The sequence below is a fragment of the Cydia pomonella genome, chromosome 7 (genome assembly GCF_033807575.1).
Source record: "Cydia pomonella isolate Wapato2018A chromosome 7, ilCydPomo1, whole genome shotgun sequence".
Taxonomy (NCBI): Eukaryota; Metazoa; Arthropoda; class Insecta; order Lepidoptera; family Tortricidae; genus Cydia; species Cydia pomonella.
Window position 1 is genome coordinate 5,856,513 of NC_084709.1, and position 26,726 is coordinate 5,883,238.

General features: G+C 36.1%; 2 protein-coding genes across 2 annotated transcripts; both read left to right on the top strand.

The window, feature by feature from the left end:
- Positions 1 to 674: 674 nt before the first annotated feature.
- Positions 675 to 13,163, top strand: LOC133519656 (proton-coupled folate transporter-like). Its single transcript, XM_061853707.1, has 6 exons — positions 675 to 1,498; positions 2,294 to 2,453; positions 2,981 to 3,082; positions 5,894 to 6,031; positions 6,856 to 6,939; positions 8,870 to 13,163. Exons 1-6 carry the CDS (start codon positions 704 to 706, stop codon positions 9,034 to 9,036), a joined length of 1,446 nt encoding a protein of 481 aa, XP_061709691.1. The 5' UTR covers positions 675 to 703; the 3' UTR covers positions 9,037 to 13,163.
- A 2,838-nt stretch (positions 13,164 to 16,001) lies between these two features.
- On the top strand, positions 16,002 to 23,720 carry LOC133519655 (proton-coupled folate transporter-like). The gene is made up of 7 exons (XM_061853706.1): positions 16,002 to 17,056; positions 17,352 to 17,508; positions 18,394 to 18,495; positions 19,002 to 19,139; positions 21,238 to 21,321; positions 22,246 to 22,402; positions 23,608 to 23,720. The coding sequence occupies exons 1-7, from the start codon at positions 16,208 to 16,210 to the stop codon at positions 23,675 to 23,677; spliced, it is 1,557 nt and encodes a 518-aa protein (XP_061709690.1). The 5' UTR covers positions 16,002 to 16,207; the 3' UTR covers positions 23,678 to 23,720.
- Positions 23,721 to 26,726: the final 3,006 nt, after the last annotated feature.

A 26,726-nucleotide genomic window follows, 5' to 3' on the forward strand; every position in this document is an offset into this window, starting at 1 on the left:
TATTAAGTTTTATATTAATAAGTAAATACTTTTGGATGGAACTATTTACGTTTATTCAAACATAAGTAGTCTATAGGGGCGGAAGTAGGGGCAAGATTCCATACGAAGTGATTTAGTTCTTAATAAATACATTTACGTGACTGCTACACAATGAAAGGCATTAAAATACGAGTGTAGGTTTGTGAAAAGAGCTTCATACATTTCACGAAATATCACAGTGTTAATGTCTGATATTGTACGGTTACATACACTGCTTTATCTACACACATATTAAAAGCTCTCTATGATGTGTTCAGGAACCGCGTGTTACGGCCGCCATTGTTGATTACCCTGTGTACAGTTGACATTTAATTTCGAATAAAACTTCATCTCGACTGATTCTAGAAATTATGTCAACTCAAATACTTTTGTTTTTCAGAGATGTTTGAAATTCGAATGCCATTAATACATCGATTATGCAATAATAACATTTTCACATTGTTCCGATAACAATAATTTATCTTTTTAACGGTCGTAACTTGCGATTTTTGAACGCATAAAAGAGGATTTATGTGTGTAGATAAATATATTAAACACGTGCCATTCGTTCCAATACTAATAACAATTTTCAGTGTAATTTCATTATAATAGCGTGACCATGAATCCATTAAAAATATTATAAATTTCATTGCCAGTACTGTTAGTGCAAGTGTAACGTGAACACATGGCGGAAAGTCTTGTAAAATCACACCATAATGATTCAAATAATACTGAAAATTGTCGACTTGAAAAGAAGAATATTGATGCATTCAAAATTTTCCTATCGAAATTGCAGACTGCCACATACGAACCTGTGGTGTTTTTATATCAAACATGTTACATGATAACAATCGCCACTTCCCAAAACGTGATGTTAGAGAAAGCGTGTAGAGTGAACTTAAACCTTGGTGACGATATCTGTACCTCTCTCAGACTTCAAAACCAAAGTGAAAGTCTCAAACATCACGAAGAAATTCTGCAGAAATACGTAGCGCCCAGTGTCACCCTGCGCACGTACACGATACTTAGTGTACCGTGTATCCTACTACTTTTGACAGGGTTCTTCAGCGATAACACTGGGTATAGAAAGATAATACCAATGATCCAAATAGTGGCACAGATGCTCATATGCGTGAACAATTTGGTGCAAGTTTATTTTATGAAAGGAACTGGCCTGTATTTCTTCGTGGCAGCTGAAGCGTTGTTGGAAGGCTTGGGAGGAGGATATGCATCTGTGCAGATGACAGCATTTTCTTACGTGGCGAAAGTAACGAGCGTGGAAGAGAGAACATTCAGGATCGGTCTGTTATACTTTGCTCAATCAGTAGCTGTTCCAGTGGGTCTGGCGATTGGTGGTCCCTTACTGAAACATTATGGTTATTACTGGTGCTACAGTTTGTCTGGATGTTTAAATCTCATCAATTTTATGTATAACTTGTATTGGATCAAAGAAGCCAAAAGAAGTATTGAGCAAAAACAGGTAAGATTTTAATTTAGGTAGTTTACCACGTGTAAGTTCATTCCACCCACCATAATGTAATAAATTAGATGCACATTTGTACAAACATAGCACAAATGGTATGGATACTACGTCTCAAAAATACCTCTATTCGTTAATAGCTTAACATAAAGTTATAATATATCTCTACAGCGCCATTTCTATTACGATCGCATAACCATAGGGTAATTAGTTTAGGCCTTAATGAACACACTTTTATAGGTTTTATACAAAAAGTACCATTTTTATTTTTCCTTATAAAATAATTCATCAACTACTAATAATAAATAATAATAAATAAATGTTTATTCAAAAAACAAACCTTAAAACTAAATCACAACTTCCGCCAAACCAGAGTATGGTTGAAAGATTTTAACAGTATATTCCGGATCGTATTTAGAGTTAATACCAATTTAAAAAAATCGTATTTTATTGTGTTTCAGTGCATAACGGGTTTTTGATGGCGATGTCACCACAATTGGACTTAGTCTAGACGTCCTTAATGACAGATATCAAAGTAACAAGGAACACTTAGAATAGACTAGTTTTCACGAAAAAAAAATGTACTGATTCATATTAACTCATAAATGTTCCAAGAAGAACGTGACTTATTATGTATATAAAACACACAAAAAGTAAAAAAAAACAATTTTTTGGTGAAAAGGACTTAAATTTGTATAATAGTTAGCCGAAGTTTGGACGTAATTAGAAGCTTTTGGACTGAAATCATATCAGTCTCCAAGAATAAAGGGTATAAGGTAACCAAACTGGTTCCAGCACGACGGCCGAGGATTCGTCTACTTTCTCCGCCTCTTCTTTGACTTCACGAACATCAGGGAGACGGTGCGCGTCGTGTTTAAAAGGGGACCGAACAATCGACGCATACGCATCTGTATCATGCTGGCCATAGTCAGCATCCTTTATGGACCTGCGTATGGTGAGCCTATGATGTTTACACTCAATCGTCTCTGTAACTATAGAATTCAGATTATTTGACAAATTTCGGTAACCGATTATTTTTCATTTTATGTGCAATAATTGTTGGTTCTTTATCATACATTTTGAAAGGAAAAAATATATAATAAATGCAGGGATCCGACGGCTAATGCAAACTTACATTTCGACATCAAAATTATATCTAAATGATGTAAAGGCGCGCGTGCGTTTCGTCCATTATTGTCCGTACACATGGCGCATGGGCGAATAGTAACAAAATGGATGTAATTTTATTATTATGATTTATTTTGATATCAAGTGTACGTTTGGATTAGCTAAGTTGCACATTGTCTAAAGACCAACTATGGATTGAACCTTGCATTTTTAGACGAGATCGTCTCGGTCAGAAAGCGGCGACTGCGTAACATTAAGAGCACTTAGTATTATCACCTTCTACAAACTGAAAATTCAGAAACCTGACTAACAATATAAATACATTTTTTTGATAGAAACTTGTAATAATTACAGGGGAACTATCCGTAATATACATGTCAACGAGGTACCGGTTCGGTTGGGATGAATTGCAGTTCAGCATCTACCAGACATACAATTTTGTTACTCACACCCTTGGTAAGTAGGTTGTTATTGACTTTATTTTTAGAATACGAATAATAGTAGTCCATATCAATACCACACAATAAACTTCATGTAGTATTCTATTCATTGCAGTAATTATATCTAATATATAAATAATAAATAATAATAAATATTATAGGACATTATTTACACAAATTGACTAAGTCCCACAGTAAGCTCAATAAGGCTTGTGTTGAGGGTACTTATACAACGATACATATAATATATAAATATTTATAAATACTTAAACACATAGAAAACACCCATGACTCAACTAACATAACATCATTCATAACTTCTTTAAACCAAAGCATAACGGTGATGAAGCTCTGTTCCGATAAACTGGGTTTTCTTTTAAAACCATCTCCATACAAGGATTGATTTTCGGATATCGAAGAGCTCACAGTAGAAAAGTTAAATGCAAGAAATATTGATTGACGTAACTAAAATTAAACTCACAACAGAAATGCCGAAAAATATGCCGATTTCGTATATTGATATAAAATTAATTATGAATTGTCTAATATTCGTTTATGTGACTGCTATGTAATGAAAAGCGTTGCAATACGAGAGTAGGTTTTTGAAACGAAATGATAGCGAGTTTCATAAAAACGTCACACGCACGTTGTGAGTATTTTAATGTATAATTATGTACATTTACATTCATTAGTTTTTCCTACACACATACTCTCCCTATGATGTGTTTAAGAACTGCGTGTTACGACCGCCATTGCGGCATTTAGTCACAAACTAAATAAAACGTCATCTCGTATGATACTAAAAATTAGGACAAATCAAATTTCTTCGTTTTTTAGGGAAGTTCGAAATTTGAATGTCGTTATTAAATCGATATGTACGTTATTATTGCACAATAATAACATTTTCACAGATAAGCAATTTGTTGTAACTAAACAGTTTATCTTTAGGCTGGCCATAATTTGCGGTTGTTGAACGCATCATAAGGGATTTATTATATGCAAGTAGGTAAAACCTTTTAGCCGATAGTAGCCATCTAACATTGCAAAGTGACATTGCGAAATGATAATTTACTATGAATAATCATTCGCGTATATATTTAACAGATATCACGTTATCAGTAGGTAAGTATACAAAAACACTTTTTATCTTATTTATAATTCGCCAAACTATTTTTGACATACTACTACTTACTATAACCAAAGAGAATTGATTTTATCAGAGAGGTAAAGTGTAAGTAAAAAACGTACCTCTTAATTTGACGTCCAAAACAGATGGCGCTGTACTGCGCCATATGTTTTGTGGTCACTGAATTGTCAAACGTCAATTTTTGTCAATCAGAGTCACCGCAAAATGTATGGAGCGCTACAGCGCCATCTTGTTTAGGTACCTGTCAAATTCTAGGCACAAAATTGGCTATAAATCTGTGCTATAAAGCCACGTATAGTTGGTGTCATCCACGATGACGCGCAGATTTGTTAAAACTAACCTTTAATGACATGAGAATACGATTCAAGGCACGCGTCTTCGTGAATGACACGATCTATATTCACTATAAACATTTTTGTTTATAAACCAGTTTTATAAACAATGTTTTTATAATGGGTACCTAGTTACTATAACTACATTTTATGAGAAACTTTGTTTACCAACACTGTTTATGATTGAATACGTGGTGGTGGTGTATGTATACCCTGTATTTACGAGTACATTTTAAAATATTATGACTTATTGCGTGTACAACGTAATTTTATATTTTCGAAGCAATAGCTGAAGCAATAAGAAAAGGGGTGTTTACCGTATATTGCATAGATCACTGGAGGTTTTTATTATTTTTTATTTAGTAAGCATTTAATGTTATTAATTGACTTACATTATAATAATACACGTATAGTGATATTTTAACTTCAAAGTATATAACACAAATAAAAAAATAACAAAAAACATCAGGCGGGCCGTATGCATGTTTGCCACCGACGTAGTATAAAAGAAATATTTTATTTTATTCCCACACTGTTCTATTCATTTGAGTTGGTTATGTTATCAAAAAAAAGAAAAAACAAACATTTATTTCAGATAGGTAACCAAGATCCATACATGTCAAATGTCATGACTTTAGAATTAATTGGAAATACCACCATAAGAATATTACAATAAATTAAAACGACAAAAAATTTAATGAATATAATTTTAAAAAATAAATCACACACATTAAAATAAATTACGTGACATAAGACACACCCATTGCTTGAGACTGTCTACCTACTATTTATTGATATAACAGTTTCACATCCTATCAGCAACGACTTTAACAATGATATTGTGACTATCCCTCAACCAGGTGGTTCCAGGTGGTGGTAGTGGTCACAGGTCTGCATCTGTGCATTTTCATTTTAATTTGTACCTTAAAGCGCGAATTAAGTTATGCTTGTCACATATTACTGTCACTCCTGCTCATAGTGTTGTGTTCCTGCCAGTGAGTAAGGTGGCCAGAGCTCAATGAGGGTGCGGAGTATTAGGGTCGAAAACGTGCATGTAACTCCTCTGGAGTTGCAGGCGTACCTAGGCTACGGAGAGCGCGGATCAGGCAGGCCGTGTACTTGTTTGCCACCACGAAGTATAAAAAAAAAACTGTAAAATTCCAGACAGAATGTGTATGGAGTTTGACATTAACCATCAGTTTTGTAACAATTGCTAACTGGCTGTTAATCGTACACAGTTAAGTGAAAACGCTCATTGAAGCGTACTTTTTGCGCATTAGGTATGGAAAACCATCCACAAACACCACGTTATAAGATTCCACTTGGGTAAACAACTCAACCGTTTTAGGTACGGTGTTCTCTCTCGTTGTATTCAGCAAGATATTGAAATGGCACGATTCCTTGCTGGGCATCATTTCCACGATAAGCAAGATCGTTGGCTCCTGCGTATACTGCTTTGCGGCCACGGCAACGATATTCTACATAGGTTTGTACTTAATTCAATTCAATTCAAATGATTTATTTGTAAACATAGGTAGTACATTCAAAATAAATATTTATAAATTATTCTTTATTTTTAATTGGTATTCTCAGGTACCTGCAACTATGTTTACTTGCAAATTACGAGTATGGTTCCTCTAGTACCAGGAACAAATGATTATACAAATATTTTTTATCTGTTAATGTTAATACTATGCAATCATTGTTGTAGATATCCATATTTATATTATTTGCTTTTTAGTTTTGTGAATACAAAAAACCGGCCAAGTGCATGTCAGACCACGCATAATGAAGGGTACCTTCGCGGCACTTACTTCATTTTAATTCGAAGATAAGTCTTGGAAATAACTCATTTAATATAACTTTGCTGGATAGTATTTATTAAGTCGTATTTCTAATTATTTAAATCATTTTTGCAGGCGCTGTGCAAAAGTTAGAAGGAAGGGCCACGTTATTTTCGATTTTCAAAGCGATTACTTAATTTCAAAAGTATCTACTCAATCAATAAACACTCTTGGCAACCTTAATATTATTTTTAAAGATCCGTCGACACACGTTGATTTCTACAGCACTTGGTCCTACACGCACTTGGCCGATTTTTGTTTTAGTTAACTAGTTATAACTATCAAAGTCCAATGTTTTGAAGATATGCGTACGAATTTTTACTAAGTAGGCAACTACACTAGAACTACGTCGTTGTGACGTCAATTCACTACATATTTAAGTAGGCTGTTATTTGTCCAGATTTTACGATAAAATTAATGAATTCGAGGACGTGATTCTTCTGATAAAAATGATTATATTTCACAGCTTCTATGGTGGAAATCTTAAACGGAACGTCTCTTCTAGCAATGAGATCTATCATGTCAAAAGTAGTGGACCCAGAAGAATTGGGTGAGTGGTAATTTTAATAGAATGGGCTTCCTAGTTATGTCTGTGATATTATAATTAGGCACGATTCTTATAATCGGTATTTTACTATAATAATAATCATATTATAGCAAAAGATTTCTCGACGCCATTCAACAGTAAAGTCATGAAATGTCATTAATACAATGAATGCATCCTGAACCAAAACTAGCTACTGAAACTATCTCGTTCTTTATATCTAGACTGAAAATAAATATTATAATTGAATAACAAAAGATAACTTAAAATAGCATTACAATGGCAATCCCCATCATTATTTCTTCGCAGTTTATCTTAATCTAGCTATAAATTATGTGTCTTCTAGATAGTGACGTCACTGCAAAAGCAAAACAACTGGATGTTATAACTCAGTACCTGTTATTTATTTTACTATTTATTATTATATTAAACTTTATTGCACAATAAAAATAAGTACAAATGGCGGACTTAATGCCTTAAGGCATTCTCTACCAGTCAACCATAGGGCAAAACAGAAAATCTCGAATGTGGGTGCAGTGAGAAAAATAATTCAAAAGAAATGACAATTATAAAAGTAATTTTAAAAAACTATTTAAAATGTTATCTTTTTAAAACTGTTATCTGTTAACAAGCTGACATATTTGAACATTTCTTTTATTATAGTTGTACACGAGCTCCGAGGATAGTATAGAGGAGCCACCCTGTATAGTGTGTATGTCGACGGCGGGGTTCGGAATCGGTTTTTTTTTTAACATCGAAATAGCTTAATATTTTTAATTATTTTAAGCCGGATCCCTTTCTTTCGCATAATAATCGAAAGTCATAATGTAATGATAGTCATATTATCATTAGTCATAACTCTGAAACCGTTACCTTTTCAGGAATTTCCTTAGGTTATCCTATAGATAGGTTAGGTTTGTTTTATGGCAATCCTGAAAATTTACGCTTTTCTGAAAATAAAAATCAAATTTTGACTAACGAAAATGCGGACAAACAATACATTATGACTTATAACGTTATGGGAAACAATAGAGATCCATTTTAAGCTCTGATGTATTTAATAAACCAAAGAACGAAAAATAAATGTCCGAGCTTTGATCAGCGGCCGATCGTAAGATCAGGCAGATTGTAATGTTCTTGTGTAAGTTTTGACGGTAGTCACATTAAATCAATAGGTAGGTAGGCTAGGTTCGTTAGGTTGCTTCAGATGCCCGAAGGGCAAACTTTCCAGAAGTAGGAGCCCAGCGTAGGGCTCGATTCAGGGAACGAGACAAAGATTTTCACGTTTACAATATGCCTAGCAATTTCATGATCTGCCTGATCTTACGATCGGCCGCCGACATAAACACAAATATAAACACAATCATATTCTGTAGGTATTACGCTAGGTTTCCTTACGCATAAAAGTATGTGTGAGTTCAATCGCACAGTAAGCTGAAAATAATTAAGCGTATTCTTTAGTACAGTCACGTCTGAAAACATCGACACCATCGAAGTGCCCAAAAATATGTATACATGACTTTATGGTAGTGTATACATATTTTTGACACTTCGTCCGTATCGATATTTTCAAACGTGACCGTACCTATTTGGGAAAAAGCATCGATAATGGAGTTTATCGATACTAAAACTCCCTACATTCTATTAAATTTTGCCCCCTCAATTCCACTGTTTCACAATGAACATACCGTACGGTTTCATTAAAATTTGTCGACTTTTATTTTTCTTCTTAAAGACTGTTAATATTAAAACGTCGTACATACTTACACTTACTGACTGACATCACTAACGATGACTATGTATGCAATTCATATCGTCTGCTTGTAGCTGAAAGTAAATTAAAAAATATGGTCATGAGACTGACTTAGTTACATAAATCAGTCAGGTTTTCAAAATACTGAAAAATTTACTTAACTTGGGTATATCATTTTTCCAGGTAAAGTAAACTCCATATTTGGGCTGACTGAGAACCTGATGCCTTTGATCTTCGTGCCGCTGTACACCACCGTGTACACCCAAACCATGGAGGTACTGCCAGGTGCTGTGTTCCTCATAGGAGCTAGCACGTCTGTACTAGCAGCGGCTGTTTTTTTTGTAAGTTAACAGAAGCGGGTAGAGCACAACCAAAAACATGAAGTTTTATTCATTAAATTATACGAGTTTTTGCCAAAAGTACAAGTAAGCATGAGAAATGAAAGGGGGTCACTTGGAAAGAAAATTTTCAACCTATTTTCATTGCTTTTTCCTATTAAATTTCCGCGTAGAAATCGTTAAACATAAGATTTCCAAACACTATTTCCCCCTTAGGGAACGATTTATGAGACAAAGTCTATTATATTTTTCTTATACTACGTCGGTGGCAAACAAGCATACGGCCCGCCTGATGGTAAGCAGTCTCCGTAGCCTATGTACGCCTGCAACTCCAGAAGAGTTACATGCGCGTTGCCGACCCTAAACTTGCCCCCCCCCCCCCCCCTTCGTTATTATCTATTCAATTTATTATTCACTTGAAAATTATCTGTGCGTCAGATTTCTTTTAAATTCCAGTCCTGCAGCGTCATAAATAACATAAATTTGTATCATGGAAACAAGACTACTATGCAAATTAACTTACGGCCCGATTCAAAGAATGATTAAGACACGTTTAAGATCTTGGAAAGATCTTTAAATGATCTCTAAACACCATGTCAAAATTGACGTTTATTTCGATTCCGCTGTGATCCCAATAAGATCTAAGTGACATTGGTTGCCCGAATCGAGCTGCTTCTGTCAATTATACGACATACAAACGATAATATATTATACATTATTAGACATACATAACTAAGATAATATTTATAACTAGCTGTGCCCGCGGCTCCGCCCGCGTGGTATTCGGTCTGTGTCAGTAACCGGCTCATTCACCGCTAATTTCTCTGCCTCTCCCCTGGAGGTGGAACTTGAAGTAAAGTTGATAGATGGATACGCTAGAGGACTGTAGTCTAGATAAAATATTTTACAATTAGGTACCACTTAATAAAACTACACTCCAAAATCAATTGTTATTTTTTTCAAATTCGTCCTTATTAAAATTTTTGACGTGATTTAAACGACATAGAGTAGTAGATGTATATCGGACAATACAGTTCCACTTTTGTATTTTTTTTACGTCCTTGACTGTACCTATCCAAATCATGTCCATGGAAAATATCATCCAAATCGATGCTCCAGACCAATCAGTCTAAGCATGAAATGGTAAGAAATATACCCATAGAAATTCATACTTCCGAACACAATCGAATTTAGGTGTAATACCTATTAGTTAGAAGTAGGATTAGAGGAAAGGAGAATACTCGTAGAAATCAAAAACTTGAGGCCGAGTATTTACATTTTGTTTACAGTTATGTTTATATATGCACAACTAAATGTATACATATAATTATATCTACAGTTACATACTAATAAGTAGGTATGTAATAGTTATTTACATAACATTGACATTTTACAATATTTATTTGTACACCACATTGCGAGTTTCCCCGGCGGGCATCAGCACGAATAGCTCCGTGCAGCTGGTAATGCGCGAGCACGCCACGTAGAGCTGCCCGTGCGAGAAGCAGCCCGTGCACAGGTCCACGCCAGCGGCGCGCAGCGTCTGCCTCTGCGACTTATTGATGTTCATGGCGAAGCAGACGCTCACGGAGAACTGTAGGCGCTTGAAGTGGAACGGGAAATTGCTCAGGATGAGGGGGATGCGCGGGATCAACACGACTTCTGCGGCGCCGCACCCCGTCAGGATCTGCACCTCAATGAGGTTTCGCTGCAGCTGCACTACTTTTAGCTGAGTTCCGTTGCATAACTTCGGAGGCGACAATTCCGAAGAAGCATGATTGGAACTCCAACTTTCAGGGTTAATGTGTGTGCTGGGAGTCCTGAAGCACTCAATGAGCTAAGGAACTCTACCGGGTATGTTGTGACATTGCCTTCATCCAAGACAGTGTTAATGGAATTATATACTGCATGTTCACCTTCGATTTCCTGCCTGCTCATTTTTCTGCGTGAACATGGACCGTTCCTCTATGGGCGTGAGTATGGATCTCTCACAAACCCAAGGATGGCTCAGGTCTCCGTGCACGCTACGAATGAGGTTTTCAATGGATGGAACGATGCTGCATAACGTCTCTGGTAGTTACTATTCGCTATAGTTTCGTAACCTCCGTTCCGTTGCGAGACTTTGGTGAAAGGTTCGCTTTTTTTCGGGAAGGTATTTTCAGTTTTTAGTTCTTATGGCATTTTAACGCGTATAAAATGCGTGTCCCAAATCGTTTGACATTTACACCGCAAACATCAGAGAATTTTTTTTTCATAGTACCCACCTTAGTAGCCATTATTAAGTGCTTAAAAGAGGCGATACGTATGAATATGGATACGATAAAATTACGATTAGGTAATTCATGACGGAGAAAATATTTTTTTTTAAATAATTATGCAGTTATACGCGTGTTGATATGTGTGTTGATTTTGCCACCATTTAATTGTGTAAGTAAACTCATTTTTGACCGACTTCCAGATTTCAAAAGGAGGAGAATCGAGGGAACTCTTCAAATATGAAAGTCATACATATAATGATTTTTGTATTTTCTTTAACAAATCTAGCATTTACATTTTAAAAAGTGACATTTGATGAAGTGGAACTGCTGATGATGATCAGAATGGAACTCTTCAACGATACACAGTACACGTTTGGCGATTTGTCCTCTTCGCTGTGTTTGTTAAGTAAATTAGATTTTCAAGACAAATTTTTGTCAAGTTCGAGTTCTGACGATGGGGTCCATGAGCAATCGAGGGAACTCTTCAAATGTGAAAGGCATATATATAGTGATTTTTGTATTTTCATCAACAAATCAAGTATTTACATTTGTAGAAGTGGAACTGTTCATGATGAACAGAATGGAACTCTTCAACGATGCATAGTTCACGTTTGGCAATTTGTTCTCTGTGCATGTTTGTCAAGCAGTTAGGTTTTCAAGATACATTTTTATATTTCTATCCTATTTAGTTTTTTTTATAATTATCTGGTGCTTTATTTCATGCATGGTGTGAAATAATTTATCTTAAATACAGTCGAATACTCTATTGCGGGTATCTTACCAGTCAATCATAGGGCAAATCTGAAATGTGTCAAGGTGGGTGCAGTGACAAAAAAAAAATGTTACCTCCTTTTCTACATAATTAGGCGTAGGACGCTGTCTTTTTAATTTAATTGTATGAAATCAAAAATCAACAATAATCGTTCTTTCACCGATCTACCTCATTGAAGTCGGTTTTTTTCTTTTCTTCTATCTTTAGAGTTAATTTGACAAAATCCTTCTTCGGTGGCTTAATTTCAGCACCATATCTGTTAGTTTAGCAGGGTACTCGATACTCGTAGCACATATTTGTTGTAAAAGTTTGCACCTCCTTCCTAAGTAGCGCCATAAGATTCAGGTGCAAACTTAACTCAATCGAGTGTAGTGGCTACCCCCCCTTCTAGCGGTTGAATTTTTATAGCCTATAACTTGGCCGGGCATTTTCTCGACAGATTAGTAAAGTTTGCATCAAAATCCGTTCAGCCGTTTTCACGTGATGCGAGGTCAAATAAACAGACAAACAGAAAAACAGACAAACAGACAAAAATTCTAAAAACTGTTGGAACGTGTTCTGTTAACGATTCTTAGTATCCCCAGGCTACTTTTTTTCGAATATCTTCCATGTACAGACTTTCGACCCCCTTCAGCTTTATTATATGTATAGATGACAGTTTGAATATCTTTAATACACAGTGATATAAACACACAAATCTTAACCTCAATTAAACTCAATTAAACACCTAACCTAGCATACACTAAAGACTACATACATAATAATTAAGTAAAAACTAACTCACGTACTACCTATATAAAATAATTTAAACTTAAATTATCTGTTTTCAGCTGGCTATTTTATGAACACAGAAATAAAGAACTGAGTCGATTAAATAAAGAAGAAATTGGTGTCACAGAGCCTCTGAATGGTGCCGAAGCAATACCATTAAATAAAGATAATCATGAAGCTTGTTGAAAAGTTAAGTGTCATGTAGAATAAATACTTATATTGTAGAAATGTTATTTGTAAGTGAGTCAAATTGTCGTGTTGTAAACACAATAAATAATCAAACCAATAAATGTTCATATTTTAATACATGTAAATAAATAATTTCGAATAAAACCACATATTTTTTGTTTTTGATGATTTTGTTATTATACGTGCAAACATCTTCAACCGATTTTTTGTTGCGAGTAAGAGTTATAAAGTAACCGATCGAGTAAATCAAAAACTTTTAGCTGAAGAGCACAGCTTAAATCCCTTCAGAAACTGTCCGACTTCTGCTCAACCCAGGGAGATTAGCGCTGTTAGTTATGCGACATTTAGGGCTACAGTCCATTAAGCTATAGAGTCAGACCAAGATAAGTTGGCAGCCATTTTGATAGCCTAGACAGTACAAGTGTTAAGTAAACGTCATGATTTCATAGAAGTTTGACAATTAAAATAACCCTTGCCCCGTCTGGGTTATCAAAATCATTGCCAATTATCTTGATTTGAGTCTAGCACACAGCGGACACACCATTCGTTTATACGGAAACTGAGTATTTGAACAGTTTTTTTTAAAGGGCTTATTTTTGTATGGTTTTCATAGAGAACTAGAAAGAACCTTTTAAAAGATACTCCTTTTTTACCTCTAGCGGCCCACCATACAAAAAATATTCCCATTATAGACCATGAAAGTAACTTTCAAACAACTCTAGAGCTCTCTTCAGTTGTCACCACAGCAATAATGGTGCAACAGTAATGCAACTGCCGTTGCCACTCGAGTGTCATCTTTAGTCAAATATTGCACAAACTGCAAATTCTTTTAGGTTACCATAATAATTACACCAGTTTTCAATTATAAAAAAATACCCGTAGCACCTTATAACGTGTTTGTGTGAAGGTACTGTAAAGAGAGGCGGCCTATTAGGGAAGGTGTCGTCGATTTAAACACTCATGAATTGAAATCTATTCATATATATTTTTTACTATTTTTTATTTCTTTTAGCTAAATTACATAACAACTAATACTGATGGCTGCCTCTTTTGGAGTGCCGATACCGGTACGCACATCCTTTTGCATGCGGTGCGCATCCTTTTTGTCTGACAGCGACCGCCAGTTCTCAATTCAATTAAATCTACTGCCTGTCACCTCCATCGACTAAGACTGTTGTAAAGGTGGCAAACCTCTTTGTTTTTGATTAGCCTATTTGTGTGTCCCTCTGTTGGGCAAGGGCCTTCCCTCTCGCTTTCCAATCCTCCCTGTGCTGAGCAAGATCCCACCAAACCTCTACAGTACAAAAATTACGTAACGTAGTTTAATTATTTACGAGTAGTTCCCGAAAACAATTAAATTAAAATGGCGACATATAAAGTCCATGTAAAAACATAATAAATACACGTCCCCATACAATTTGTAACCTAAACTTTAGCGCTAAAAGGGATTTTGAAGCTATAAATGTCAGTATATAATGGATAGCGGGCCTTATACCTAAGTTAAGCTCACTTGCCGAAAACATTAAGTCCAAACTCAGAACTTTAGCGCAGTTGCACTTAAGTTATGGATATCTTATGGTTTAATTTTGAACATGAATTAGAGTTAAATCTGGACAAAGTTAACTGTTTATTAGTCTCGAATTTGAAGCAATCTGAAACGGGGAAGTTTTGCAGATACATGCTTTCAATTAATCAAACTTTGAGTAGGTATTATGACTCCATCAATACTGTCATTGATTCCGTTAACGTCAAGGTGAGACCCGTTATTATAAAAACATAAATATTCAAAACTAGTTTAACAAGGTAAATTATCCTCTAGGGCTCTAGACAGAAACTGTTAGACGTAGAGAACACCAATACAATAATAATAATAATAAATAAGTTTAGGCAGGTGTGATAAAACGTTGTGACCGCGCCAAGATGGCAGCGGACAAGTTTTAAGCGTGGGTGTACTTGTGACGCATCTAGACTTGCAAGTGAATGATCACTGATGATGGACTAGGGTAGCAGTTTAGTTTACCAAGTGGGATATGCTTGTTTGTCACCGAGTTAGTCTTGTGGTGAGAGTTTCCAAAGATGTAGTGTTGATGGCGAAAGTGACTTTTAAAGGAAGAATTAAATAATGGTGCGCTAATGAGCCATGATGGCTACCATGCTGGATGATAGGTTACAAATTAATTAATAAAATTTAACATGTCCTGTTACTGCTCAATTTTATCACGATTTATATATTAGTTCAGATTTTCTACCATGTGATCTCAAAACCCTGACTCACAGTATTTAGACGTAATTTATCTGATGATCGTCGTCGAAATGTGGGTGTAAGTCAAGCGGATTCTTGTAATTGTTAACAAAGTGACATCTGTCATATTAACAAAAAAGCAGAAAATATTCAGACACCCAGTGCATCTTACGCTCATCAATAAGTGCGCGAGAAATCCCTAATGATGACTGGCACTCATTTCGCGCGTATCAATCAGCGCCAGCGATCGTATCATATCAACATAAAATCTTAACATATTTTTAAATCAGTCGTATCTCACTTAAATGAGCCACTGCAATCTGTCCTATAATACATCAGAATTAAAAAAAAAAAAAAAAACAAAAAGCGTAACAATGGTTGTGAACCAAATTTTTATCGTTATAGATCCTAAATTGTCAAAGGAAATAAAAAAAAACCAAAGTAAAAATAATAATTGTCAGATAATTATAAAATAAATTTAATGATACCGCTAGTATAAAGATAGTAATTTTTCACGGTAAATATATTATTTTATTTTTTAACATTTTATACTTTTAATCAATTTATTTCAATAATCAAAAATTAAGAATTGCCTTAAATTTTATTGGAAATAAAATATCAAAGATTTATATATAAGAAAAGTTTATTTGCTCACCTTGATATTTATTTACAAATGAATTGCATACCACTCGACAAAGAACAGTTATCAGTCTGAGACAAGGGACTTGAGCAATTAAATAATACAGTCCTATAAACTGTAAGTGTACACAAATACTAAGAAATCACTCTTATCTCATACACGACGATATAATGTCAATATTGAATTAGGCTGACATTTATACTTATTACAGATTAATATTATTCAAACAAAGATAATTGAGGAAAATTTAATTATTTCATTCAGTTGTGATCTTTCGCAATAGTGACAAACAGTACATAACAAAGTCGAAAATGAATAAAAAATTAAAAGAAATAGAAGAACATAATACCGAAATTGGTAATAAAAATGAATCTAAAGAGACATCACCTCTTAAAATCGATTCAGAAGATAAAAGTAAAGTCACATCCAAAACAAAAGAAAAACTAACGTTACGAGAAAGGCTAAAATTAATAAAAGATAACACAACAGTTGAACCAGTGATGGCCTGCTATGTAATGCCAAGTGTATTAGCTTCATTAGCAACACAGAATTTAAATTTAGAGAAAGCTTGTCGTGTAAATTTGAACTTCACTGATGAAATTTGTGACGCCTTGTATTTACGACAGACAGAAAATTACACATTCTATGAAGAAGAAGTCCAGAAGTTAACAGCAAGTGTGCAAGCTTGGAAGAACGTGATACAGACAGCTTTGCCAGTATTATTAATCTTGTTCGTCGGTGCTTGGAGCGACAAAACTGGTAAAAGGAAGCCATGCATACTTTTGCCCATAGTAGGCGAATTTTTAACTTGTATAGGATTCATGGTAAACACATACTACTTTTATGAATTACCTGTGGAGGCGGCGGCGTTAACGGAGGCTATATTCCCTGCTATCACTGGAGGATGGTTCACTAATTTCATAGGTGTCTTTAGCTATATAGGTGACATAACTTCGGTAGAAAATAGAACATACAGAGTGGGAATTGTGAATCTTTGTATGTCACTGGGTTATCCTATCGCTAGTGCGCTAAGTGGTGTATTGTTAACTTGGGTAGGCTATTATGGTGTGTTTTCAATATCAGCCGCGCTCTATTTGTTTAGCCTTATTTATGGATACTACTATTTGGAAGATGTGAAAAGGGACAATCAAGAGAAAAAGGTAAGGATTTCCTCTTGAACATGATCTTACTCGTACGCTTTGAGAATTATTTTATTTGCGACAACAAAACATGAATTGTTTTATATATATAATGTTTGCAGAAATTTTATTCATAGAATATGAAATTAAATATCCAAAGAATATCTTTCTATAAATAAATGCATTCTTTCACTTGATATTAACTGAACTGGATTGTCCTTAGTTAAGAAATTAAAGGCTAGCCCGAAAAATAGAATAAAAATACCAAAAAATATATTTAAAGCTGGAGCTTCAGAATGACAACTTAAATTTTCAGAAACCAAAAACTTGTAAGGAACATGTGACCGAGTTCTTCGACGTGAGACTTGTATCAGAAACGTTCAGAGTTGTCTTCAAACAAGGAGCTGGCAACAGACGGCTTCGAGTTTGTCTACTGCTTATAGTTGTCTGCGTCATATTTGGTCCAATGCACGGTAAGTTATGCAAAGATTACTGAACACATATTTATTTTATTTATATAAGGTTTACCAATGGCTTACATGTTTATTACATTTAGGATACTGTCCTATTATACGTACGAAAAGACGTCAAATATAGGAACCGTACGCGTATGGTGGGGCTGCCATCTTGTGGCCTGAATCGGGAACATAAACATTGGCACTTCACGCCAAATCAAGTGCCTTTCTCGTGCGTTTTTTTGTGCATATTAGGTTTTGCCATTTTTTGGGCTACATTGGAAGCATAAACTTCACGTTTATACCTCGCGCCAAAAATCTGACGTCTCCTGTGCTGCCCCCTACAGCTTATGCACGCTCCTCATAGTAAATATCACAAGCGAAACAACTCAGAAGGACTGTAATATGTAACAACTTGTATTTTACATGTAATTTTGCTCTTACAACGATTACTAGTTAAATAGGTACAACTTCAAAGGAGGCAGTTTAATTAATGAAATATTTGGGCGAATCAACTTTTAGACCGAGGCTAATCTGTTTAAACTGCAATCGAAAATTATATGTTACTTTTATTAAATTTTACGTTATACGTTAAAACAAGCGCTTTCCTCTCTGATAGACCTAAAATTAAGACAAGTATTAAATTGGTAACTAGAATGCCACAGACTTGTTCCTCTAAAAGTTGCTCCGCCTATTTACGACAGACATACTCGTATAGATCATGTCATTCATGAAGACGCGTGCGACTCATATTGTCATATTATTAAAGGCTACATTTGACAAATCTGGGCGTCATCGTGGATGACACGAACTATATGACGTTACAAAATAATAATATGCAACATGTATGCAGCTCTCTCAGACTTCTTGATGACGGATTGAACTGAAATTAGTCTTTTTCAGGTGAATATACCATTATGTACCTTTTTACGAGATACAGATTCAATTGGGACGAAATGCAATTCAGTATTTGGTCAACATACAGTATTGTAACTAATTTGCTAGGTAAGTTGAAAATTAAAATATCTTAAATTTATTAGGCCATCAAAAGGAGCTTCAATACCATCATTTTGCTAATCTACTAAAAACTGCTAATTGTTCATAGCAGAGGGCACATAGGGGAAAAATTGTTCTTATGGTACAGTCTCGTCTGAAAACATAGACACGATCGAAGTGCCAAAAATATGTATACACGACTTTATGGCCCATATATTATGATAGTGTATACATATTTTTGGTACTATGTCCGTATCGATATTTTCAGGCGAGCCCGTATTTCTACATCAGGTTCCACATGCAAAACCCAAGTCAAGTAAACAAGAATATACTGTAATCTACCATTAGTCGAAATACGAGCCGAATTTAACCTAGGAACTCGACACCGACTCGCACTTGGCCGTTTTCTTATCTTTGCAGCATAATAAATGTAATGGTAAACTTTTGGTCTAGTTTCATTTTTGATTGTTAATTTATAAATTAAGTTGTATTTTATTTGTTAACTGTGGTTTCAGGTACTATATTCTCAATCAGCCTGTTCAGTAAATACATGAAGTTGGATGACACGATCCTGGGCATCATTTCCAATGTGAGCAAAATTATAGCTGCCTTTGCTTATGCGTTTGCTAGAAACGACTTGGAAATATATTTAGGTAAGAGGATATCTAATAATAAGGTTGTTGTAGGAACTGAGTTAAAAGATGGGCAGAGGTAAAATTGCTGAGACGAAACTGTTTAATAAATAAATAATATTTATTTCGGAAAGTAGTCCCATGATATTAGTAACTATTTTACCTACGTCTATGATAGTCACGAAATAAATACAAAATGAATCATCAATACAAAATTTCAAATAAATCATACAAAGTTAAATTAAATTATTACCAAAAGTAATGACAAAACTCCGAGTGTTTGTGAACAAATGCTTAAGGCAAATTCTGCACATTTTTTGGCCTAACTGGATTACAAACGCTCACTTATGGAGAATAACCGGACAAGCACCCGTACATAAGGAGATCCAAATGCGCAAATGGCATTGGATTGGGCATATCCTCAGGAAGCCTGACATCCACCTAACCAAGGTGGCCCTGACCTGAAAGATGCCCGGAAAACGGAAACATGGTCGCCCTAAATCTACTTGGCGTAGAGTTGGGTGTATTGGGGATGGGATGGGAGGAGGTTACCCAAGCTGCCCAGGACCAGAGTCAGTGGAAGAAAATAGTTCGAGCCCTACACCCCAGCAGGGGGTAACAGGATGAAAAAAGAAGAAGATTACCAAAATTGAACTAATTCATCATTTAAATTATAAGTCTTTACCCATCACGGAACAATGGTGTTCCGGACATTTGGGAGAAGTGCGCGAAGCCGAAACCAACACGTAAAGGCCCTATTGACACTTTAATAAGATGAAAGGGGTACACCGAGCGGATGCTGCCCGTGCCCGTGTCTTGGCACGCACGCACAGGCAGCACCCGCCAGTGTGTAAGTGTAAGGACTATATAGAGTTAATAGAATCTAAAATGAACCACGCTGCCGCTGTTTATTGGGTGGTAGCAATGGATTAAACGCACACTCATTTAAAATTAGAACTTTTACTATAGAAATTCGGCAACTTCGGAAAATTCTCCTTGGTACAATGCTACCTCTGTCTATCTTTGAACTCTGTATTTTACCGAGTGTGGCCTGTAATACGAGCAAATAAAGCATAGATTATACTCATAATCATAATCAATTTATTAATAATAAAAATTGCCAACACACACAACAGTAATTGCCTATATCTATAGGAAAATATAAAACATTCAATTAACACATAAGATTACGGCTGATAGCTGCACTAATACATGCAGAATACTGTACGTTATATTATTTACATATTTGATTTTGTAAGATCACGGCTGTAGAATTCTTTATGGTCATAGAAAGTCTGCTCGATTAGCCAACTCTTTTGGAATGGGTCTTGAATCTCTTTTAATGTTTATTCTTCTCGTGTTTAGAGCAAATCAAAATAATTAATCATAAGGTAGTCCATCATCAGGCGGCCTCGACGCTTGTTTGTTATCGATATGGTACATATGAAAAATGAAGCAACCAAGAGACATATTTTTTTTAGTTCATTTATTGGTACTAGGTACTTAACAATATTTTAAAATTTCCGTGAAACAGAAAACTATACCCCTTAAAAAATTCCGGCGTAAGGAAAATAATGTAAATGTAATAAATCCTAAATAACTAATGCGATTATTATAGATTTGTCAGTATTTATCTGTTTGTGTGTTTATTTTTAATTATGTTTTTTTTTTGTAATTGGACATAAGTATCGTCGGCTAAAATCGCAAGCCTCGTAACTCCATTTAAAATACATTACTACTTTATTCAATAATACATAAAGTTGCAAACCTCATAACCCCTCCGAAGTTTTGTTACTTTAGAATTTAGAACTACAGATCTACATCTCTAAGTAATTTAAATATTTCATTGGGGATACTTGTATTGTAATTTATAACTGTTGATGATTTGTTTTTATTGCTTAAAAAACAACTTGACTTGTAAAAGTACCCTTGCGGCCTCTTTACTAAATGTTTGAGTTTGAGTTTTGACATTACGTTTCAAGGAATCCACGAGAACTTGAAACGTCGGAGGTGATTTTACAACTTCCTAATTAATAATTTAATAATGCATAACAATCGTAAAAGTTTAAATCAGTGTTTTGAGTTAGCGAATAATGCATTCAATTGGTCCCCATTACAGCACCGCTGCTGGAGATCCTGAACGGAACTTCGTTTATTGCCATGCGCTCGATCGCCACGAAACTCGTAAGCGGAGAAGAATTCGGTAAGTGGCCCTAGACCTCAGACCAAAAACTCACACTTCAGTGGTAATTGTAAAGAACACTCGGTGTAATATGACCAATACAATTATGTTGGCAGAGGAATATTATCATAAACCACACCGTGGGGAACGTTACATTCTTCTTACGCCTAACTGCTTTTGACGACCGGTCTGGCCTAGTGGGTAGTGACCCTGTCTACGAAGCCGATGGTTCCGGATTCAAATCCTGGTAAGAGCATTTATCCGTGTGATGAGCATGGATATTTGTTCCTGAGTCATGGGTGTTTTCTATGTATTTAAGTATTTATAAATATTTATATATATATCGTTGTCTAAGTACCCTCAATACAAGCCTTATTGAGCTTACTGTGGGACATAGTCAATTTGTGTAATAATGTCCTATAATATTTATTTATTTATTTATTTATAACTGCTCAAATCGGAACCCACATCACATATCTTTTCTCACTCTTATACAACTCCTGGGTAATGAATTATTGTTATTGTAATAGGTTCTAAATTGCATGTCCCACCAGTAGGGCTAATATGGTCGGCTCTTTATCATTTGTCACCATGCCTGTCACGTTTTTACAAGTATGTAAGTGCGAAAGTGACGGGCATAGTGACAAGTGATAAAAATGGAACCATACTGCCACCGCAGCTGTATAAATGCAAAGCTTTATCAGTGAATTCATTTCTCCATGCGATTTCTCAGCTCACTGTACGTATGAATGACCGGTGACAATATTAGATTTGATGAGCTGATCTGATGACAAAAACCGCAGACAGCCATACCAACTATATGATAAAACATCGCAGCCTACCTATCGCGTTTAGGTATTTTTACAAATGTCTGTTAAAAGAAAAGCACAATAGGCGAAAACATATTTTATAACCAAAATAACCATGTAAATTTTCGCTTTGCAGGCAAAATGAACTCTCTCTTCGGGCTAGCAGAAGCCACAATGCCGCTAGTGTATGGACCGCTATACTCCCGCGTCTACATGGCCACGCTGAACGTTCTACCAGGCGCTGTGTTCCTGCTCGGCGCTGTCCTCACGCTACCTTCGATCGCCATATTTGGGTAAACACTGTGCAAACAACTCGCTCTTCGGGATAGCAGAAGCCACAATGCTGCTAGTGTATGGACCGCTCTTTACCCGCGTCTACATGGCCACGCTGAATATTCTACCAGGCGCTGTGTTCCTGCTCGGCGCTATCCTCACGCTACCTTCGATCGCCATATTTGGGTAAACACTGTGCAAACAACTCGCTCTTCGGGATAGCAGAAGCCACATTGGCAATGCTGCTAGTGTATGGACCGCTCTATTCCCGCGTCTACATGGCCACGAAGAATATTCTACCAGGCGCTGTGTTCCTGCTCGGCGCTGTCCTCACGCTACCTTCGATCGCCATATTTGGGTAAACATTGTACAAATAACTCCCTCTTCGGGCTAGCAGAAGCCACAATGCCGCTAGTGTATGGAACACTCTATTCCCGCGTCTACATGGCCACGCTGAATATTCTGCCAGGCGCTGTGTTCCTGCTCGGCGCTGTCTTCACGCTACCTTCTATCGCCATATTTGGGTAATCACTGTGCAAACATAGACACATATTTGGTTAAGTACAAACAGTTTTCTCAATTATTGTTGGATCTTGCTCGGATTGATGAGTTCTCGGAGTAGTTATAGAGATTGTTATAAGCGCTTGTTACTTAACGCCACAAAACCACGATTACGGATAAGGACGGTAATTCCTCCCCTATTCGTATTTTACCGTAAAATGTGCTTACAATGTGTATATAGGTACGAAATCTATATCACAACCTCAGTGTTAAAACATGAAACTAGTGGTCTACTTTAAAACGGCATATACAAGGTGGCCAAAAAATATGAGCATTTCCGTTACCAGGGAGGTTTTGGGATTATACTGAGCAACTTTTACTATGGGACCAACCCCGAAATTGCGAAATAAAATGTTACCCTCCCATAGAAAATGGACCAGTTAAAATGTATAAAACAGCCAGAAAAATTTTCGCGATTTTGGGGTTGGTCCCAATATATAAATACTTATATACTTATATAGAAAACACCCATGACTCAGGAACAAATATCCGCGCTCAACACACAAGTAAATGCCCTTACCAGGATTTGAACCCGGGACCACCGGCTTCATAGGCAGTCACTACCCACTGGCCAGACCGATCGTCGGCTGGTTAATTTACGCCAAATTAATATTATCATACTTATCCTATTTATGTTGGTACACAATAGCTCTATTATTTTCAGATGGCTCTACTTCGAACACAAGAAAGACCAGGAAGGGCAAAAATCGAACGACGTAGAAAATGTTGATTAAGAGAAATCATTTGTATAATTAAATATTTTACGAATAAACCGTGGCTCAATTGTTTTGCTTCCTCTCTGTGCCTGGGTCCTAGCCAAGATGACAATCGTGCATTGACAAACGCCTAAAAATGTACCGGTACGACAGACTATCGGAAACCAGTTGAGGAAACAAGAATTAATTTTCTTGATTCGAAACCGGGTCTCCAAAGAAGAATTATAATTCCATTTCCTAAACTGGTTTCGAAAGTGGCCGAAGGGGAAAAGTCACGTGACTATTTTTATACATTATTTGTCTCGATTGGTAAGTAAGCAAATATTGAACAAACAAAACAAATTTAAAAACAGATTTACGATGTAAAGAAAGGTAGCAACAGGCAGTCTTATCGCTGTAAGCGATCTCATCCAGACAACCTTAGGGGCGGGGGGGCTAGGAGGTTAGAGTAGATTGATGTCTATCAACGAATATCATCTTGGATAGTTACTACCCGTTCGCTTCAACTTGGCCGTTACCTACCTGCCCGCTTCCCCGCACCGCCCCCTCTGACGCCTTATCCACTCGGCCACCACAGCATTAAAACTAGTTTTATTATTTACATTTAATATAAACACAAAAATTATTAAATAAAGTGGGCTCTTAAGCGCCTGGAGGGGCGCGGGGCGAGTTTGACGGAGACTTTTGTGTGTGTTGGTTATATTTGAGTTTTAGTTTAAGTTAGGTTGAGATTCTTGTGTTTTTTTATGGTAGTGCCAGAACGAATTATTTTTTTAGACTTATAGTTTTTCGACAATACTAGAAATTGCACCTCTGACGTAACCGCCGGAACTGCTGAACGGACGGTTGATAGTCGAGGATCGGCTAGTGCAGCACTATAACCAGGCTGCTCATACTTGTCAGTAAGTACTAAAGCTATAGTAGTCTGAAGCTGACTCATTCTCGACCCATAGGCCGATTCTAATGTACCAATTTGTTCTGATTTTAAATCTTGTTATTATACGACCTTGTCATGACTTACAGTGTATCTCACGTTGACCAATAAGCGCGAGCAAAATGTCTAATGACACAACTTCCAATCAGTGTGAGCTATCCTCAAGGTCACATCAAAACAATATCAAAACTGTCACAAATTAACTTAAACCCTTAGAACGCTTTATGTCATAAACACAAACATAACTCAAACGCCAAGCTCTCGGGCGCAAGGGAGCTAATGTAAACCTTACTCGAATGTGTGAAGGTCACTTTGACAACGTCCGCCATAACACCTATAGTTGTCCTTGGCGCTGTGGGCACGACTAGTAAGGTAACTTTAGGTGTTCTTGGCATTCAAAAGATTAAATAAGAATCGGCCTCCAGCTACCTGTCAAAATCACGTCATGTTAATAACAGCGATTATCATATCCAAACTGAAACTGTGTTACCATTTATAGTACATTCTGTAGGGCTAAGATCGCGTTTCCTAAGAACAGATGTGGCTATCTCTCATAGTTTCTGACTTCTCCATACTGACCGTTTTGGATTGATCACCCTGTATATCGTTGTCTGAGTACCCACAACAAAAGCCTTCTTGGCTTACCGTGGAACTTAGTCAATTTGTATAAGAATGTCCCTACTTATTTATTATTATTATTTATTAACTCTAGTACGTTGGCTAGATATTATTGCAGAGTTTACTTCAAATGTTTGTCTTAGGTAGACCAGACTAAGAACATTTCTTAGCTACATTTATTTGGCAATATTTACTCGTTGGGGAGGCTATTACTTCTCATACACTCAATCTTAGTTTGTGCCGTGACACTTCGACGAGATTTTCTTTAGAAAATACTAAGAAAATTAAGTTTACGTTCGTATTTTAGCTGACTACGATTAAATCAAGAAGAAAGGTTATGCGTTTAGGAGTATATAGTTTTTATTTATTTGTGTTATGTGACTTATGTGTTCCACCGTTGCGTCGAGATTACTTAGCCGATTAGGATTAAATATCAATACTATTAGAAGTATTAGAACTTAATATATTTTCTGAAAATATTTTGTCATATACTAAGAAAAAGTGACCAAGGCCTCCAGTGCCCCAGGCTGGAATCGAACCAGCGTCCTCTGCTATCGCGGCAGGTGCCTGAACCACTCGGCACTGTAGGGCAAAGATGGTCGGCTCTTTATCATTTGTCACCATGCCTGTCACGTTCTAACAAGTATGTAAGTGCGAAAGTGACAGGAATAGTGACAAGCGATAAAAATAGAACCATGCTGCCACTGCTGGAAGCCTTGGTCACTTTTTCTTAGTATATGACATTTATTTCAGTTTAAATATGATGTGTCACAAGATTCGTTTACCACCTGACAGACTAGACAAATATATCTAGTGATATCTGATGTGCAGATCATCTGTTTGACATATTTTTCTATGGCATATATGTCTGACGGAAAATTCTGTCAATGTATGGCACAGGTCTATAGAATGTCAAAAATCACAAACGTGACCAAAATCAGAATGCTGTCAAATTTTTACTGTGAAATTATAAAAATTAGTTATTAATGTGACATACATAATGATGACAATGTAATGTAATTTCATAATGACATAATAATATAATATGTAATTAAATATTTGACAGAATATAATATTAGAGTGTATAATCACATGAAAATACAATTACATATTAATAACAACACTATTAGCTCGTAAGGTGTATCTGTAAGTATGTATAACAACAATAAACAAGTATCCTAAGGTCACTTCAGTATTGAATTCAGAATTTACCTATTTGCTTTTGTAACAGTATTTTCCATGATATTACCACCCATTGTATCTCCTGAATACAGCTTTTCGTATTTTCATGTCCGCTAACGCAAGCGTTTTGGTACGTTCAAGCGGCTGTTAGCGGCCGTCCGCTATATAGCTCTAAAATGGTTTCATTTTTCATTTGTAGTCTCCTTTCTCAGTCATGAAATTTTGGCGTCCCTTTTGCACACTTTAAGCGTAAGCTCCATTCTGCGTCTAGATCTATGATCTTACCAAGGGAAGCATATTTTCAAAGTTGTGCTACCCAATCTCCACTTAAGA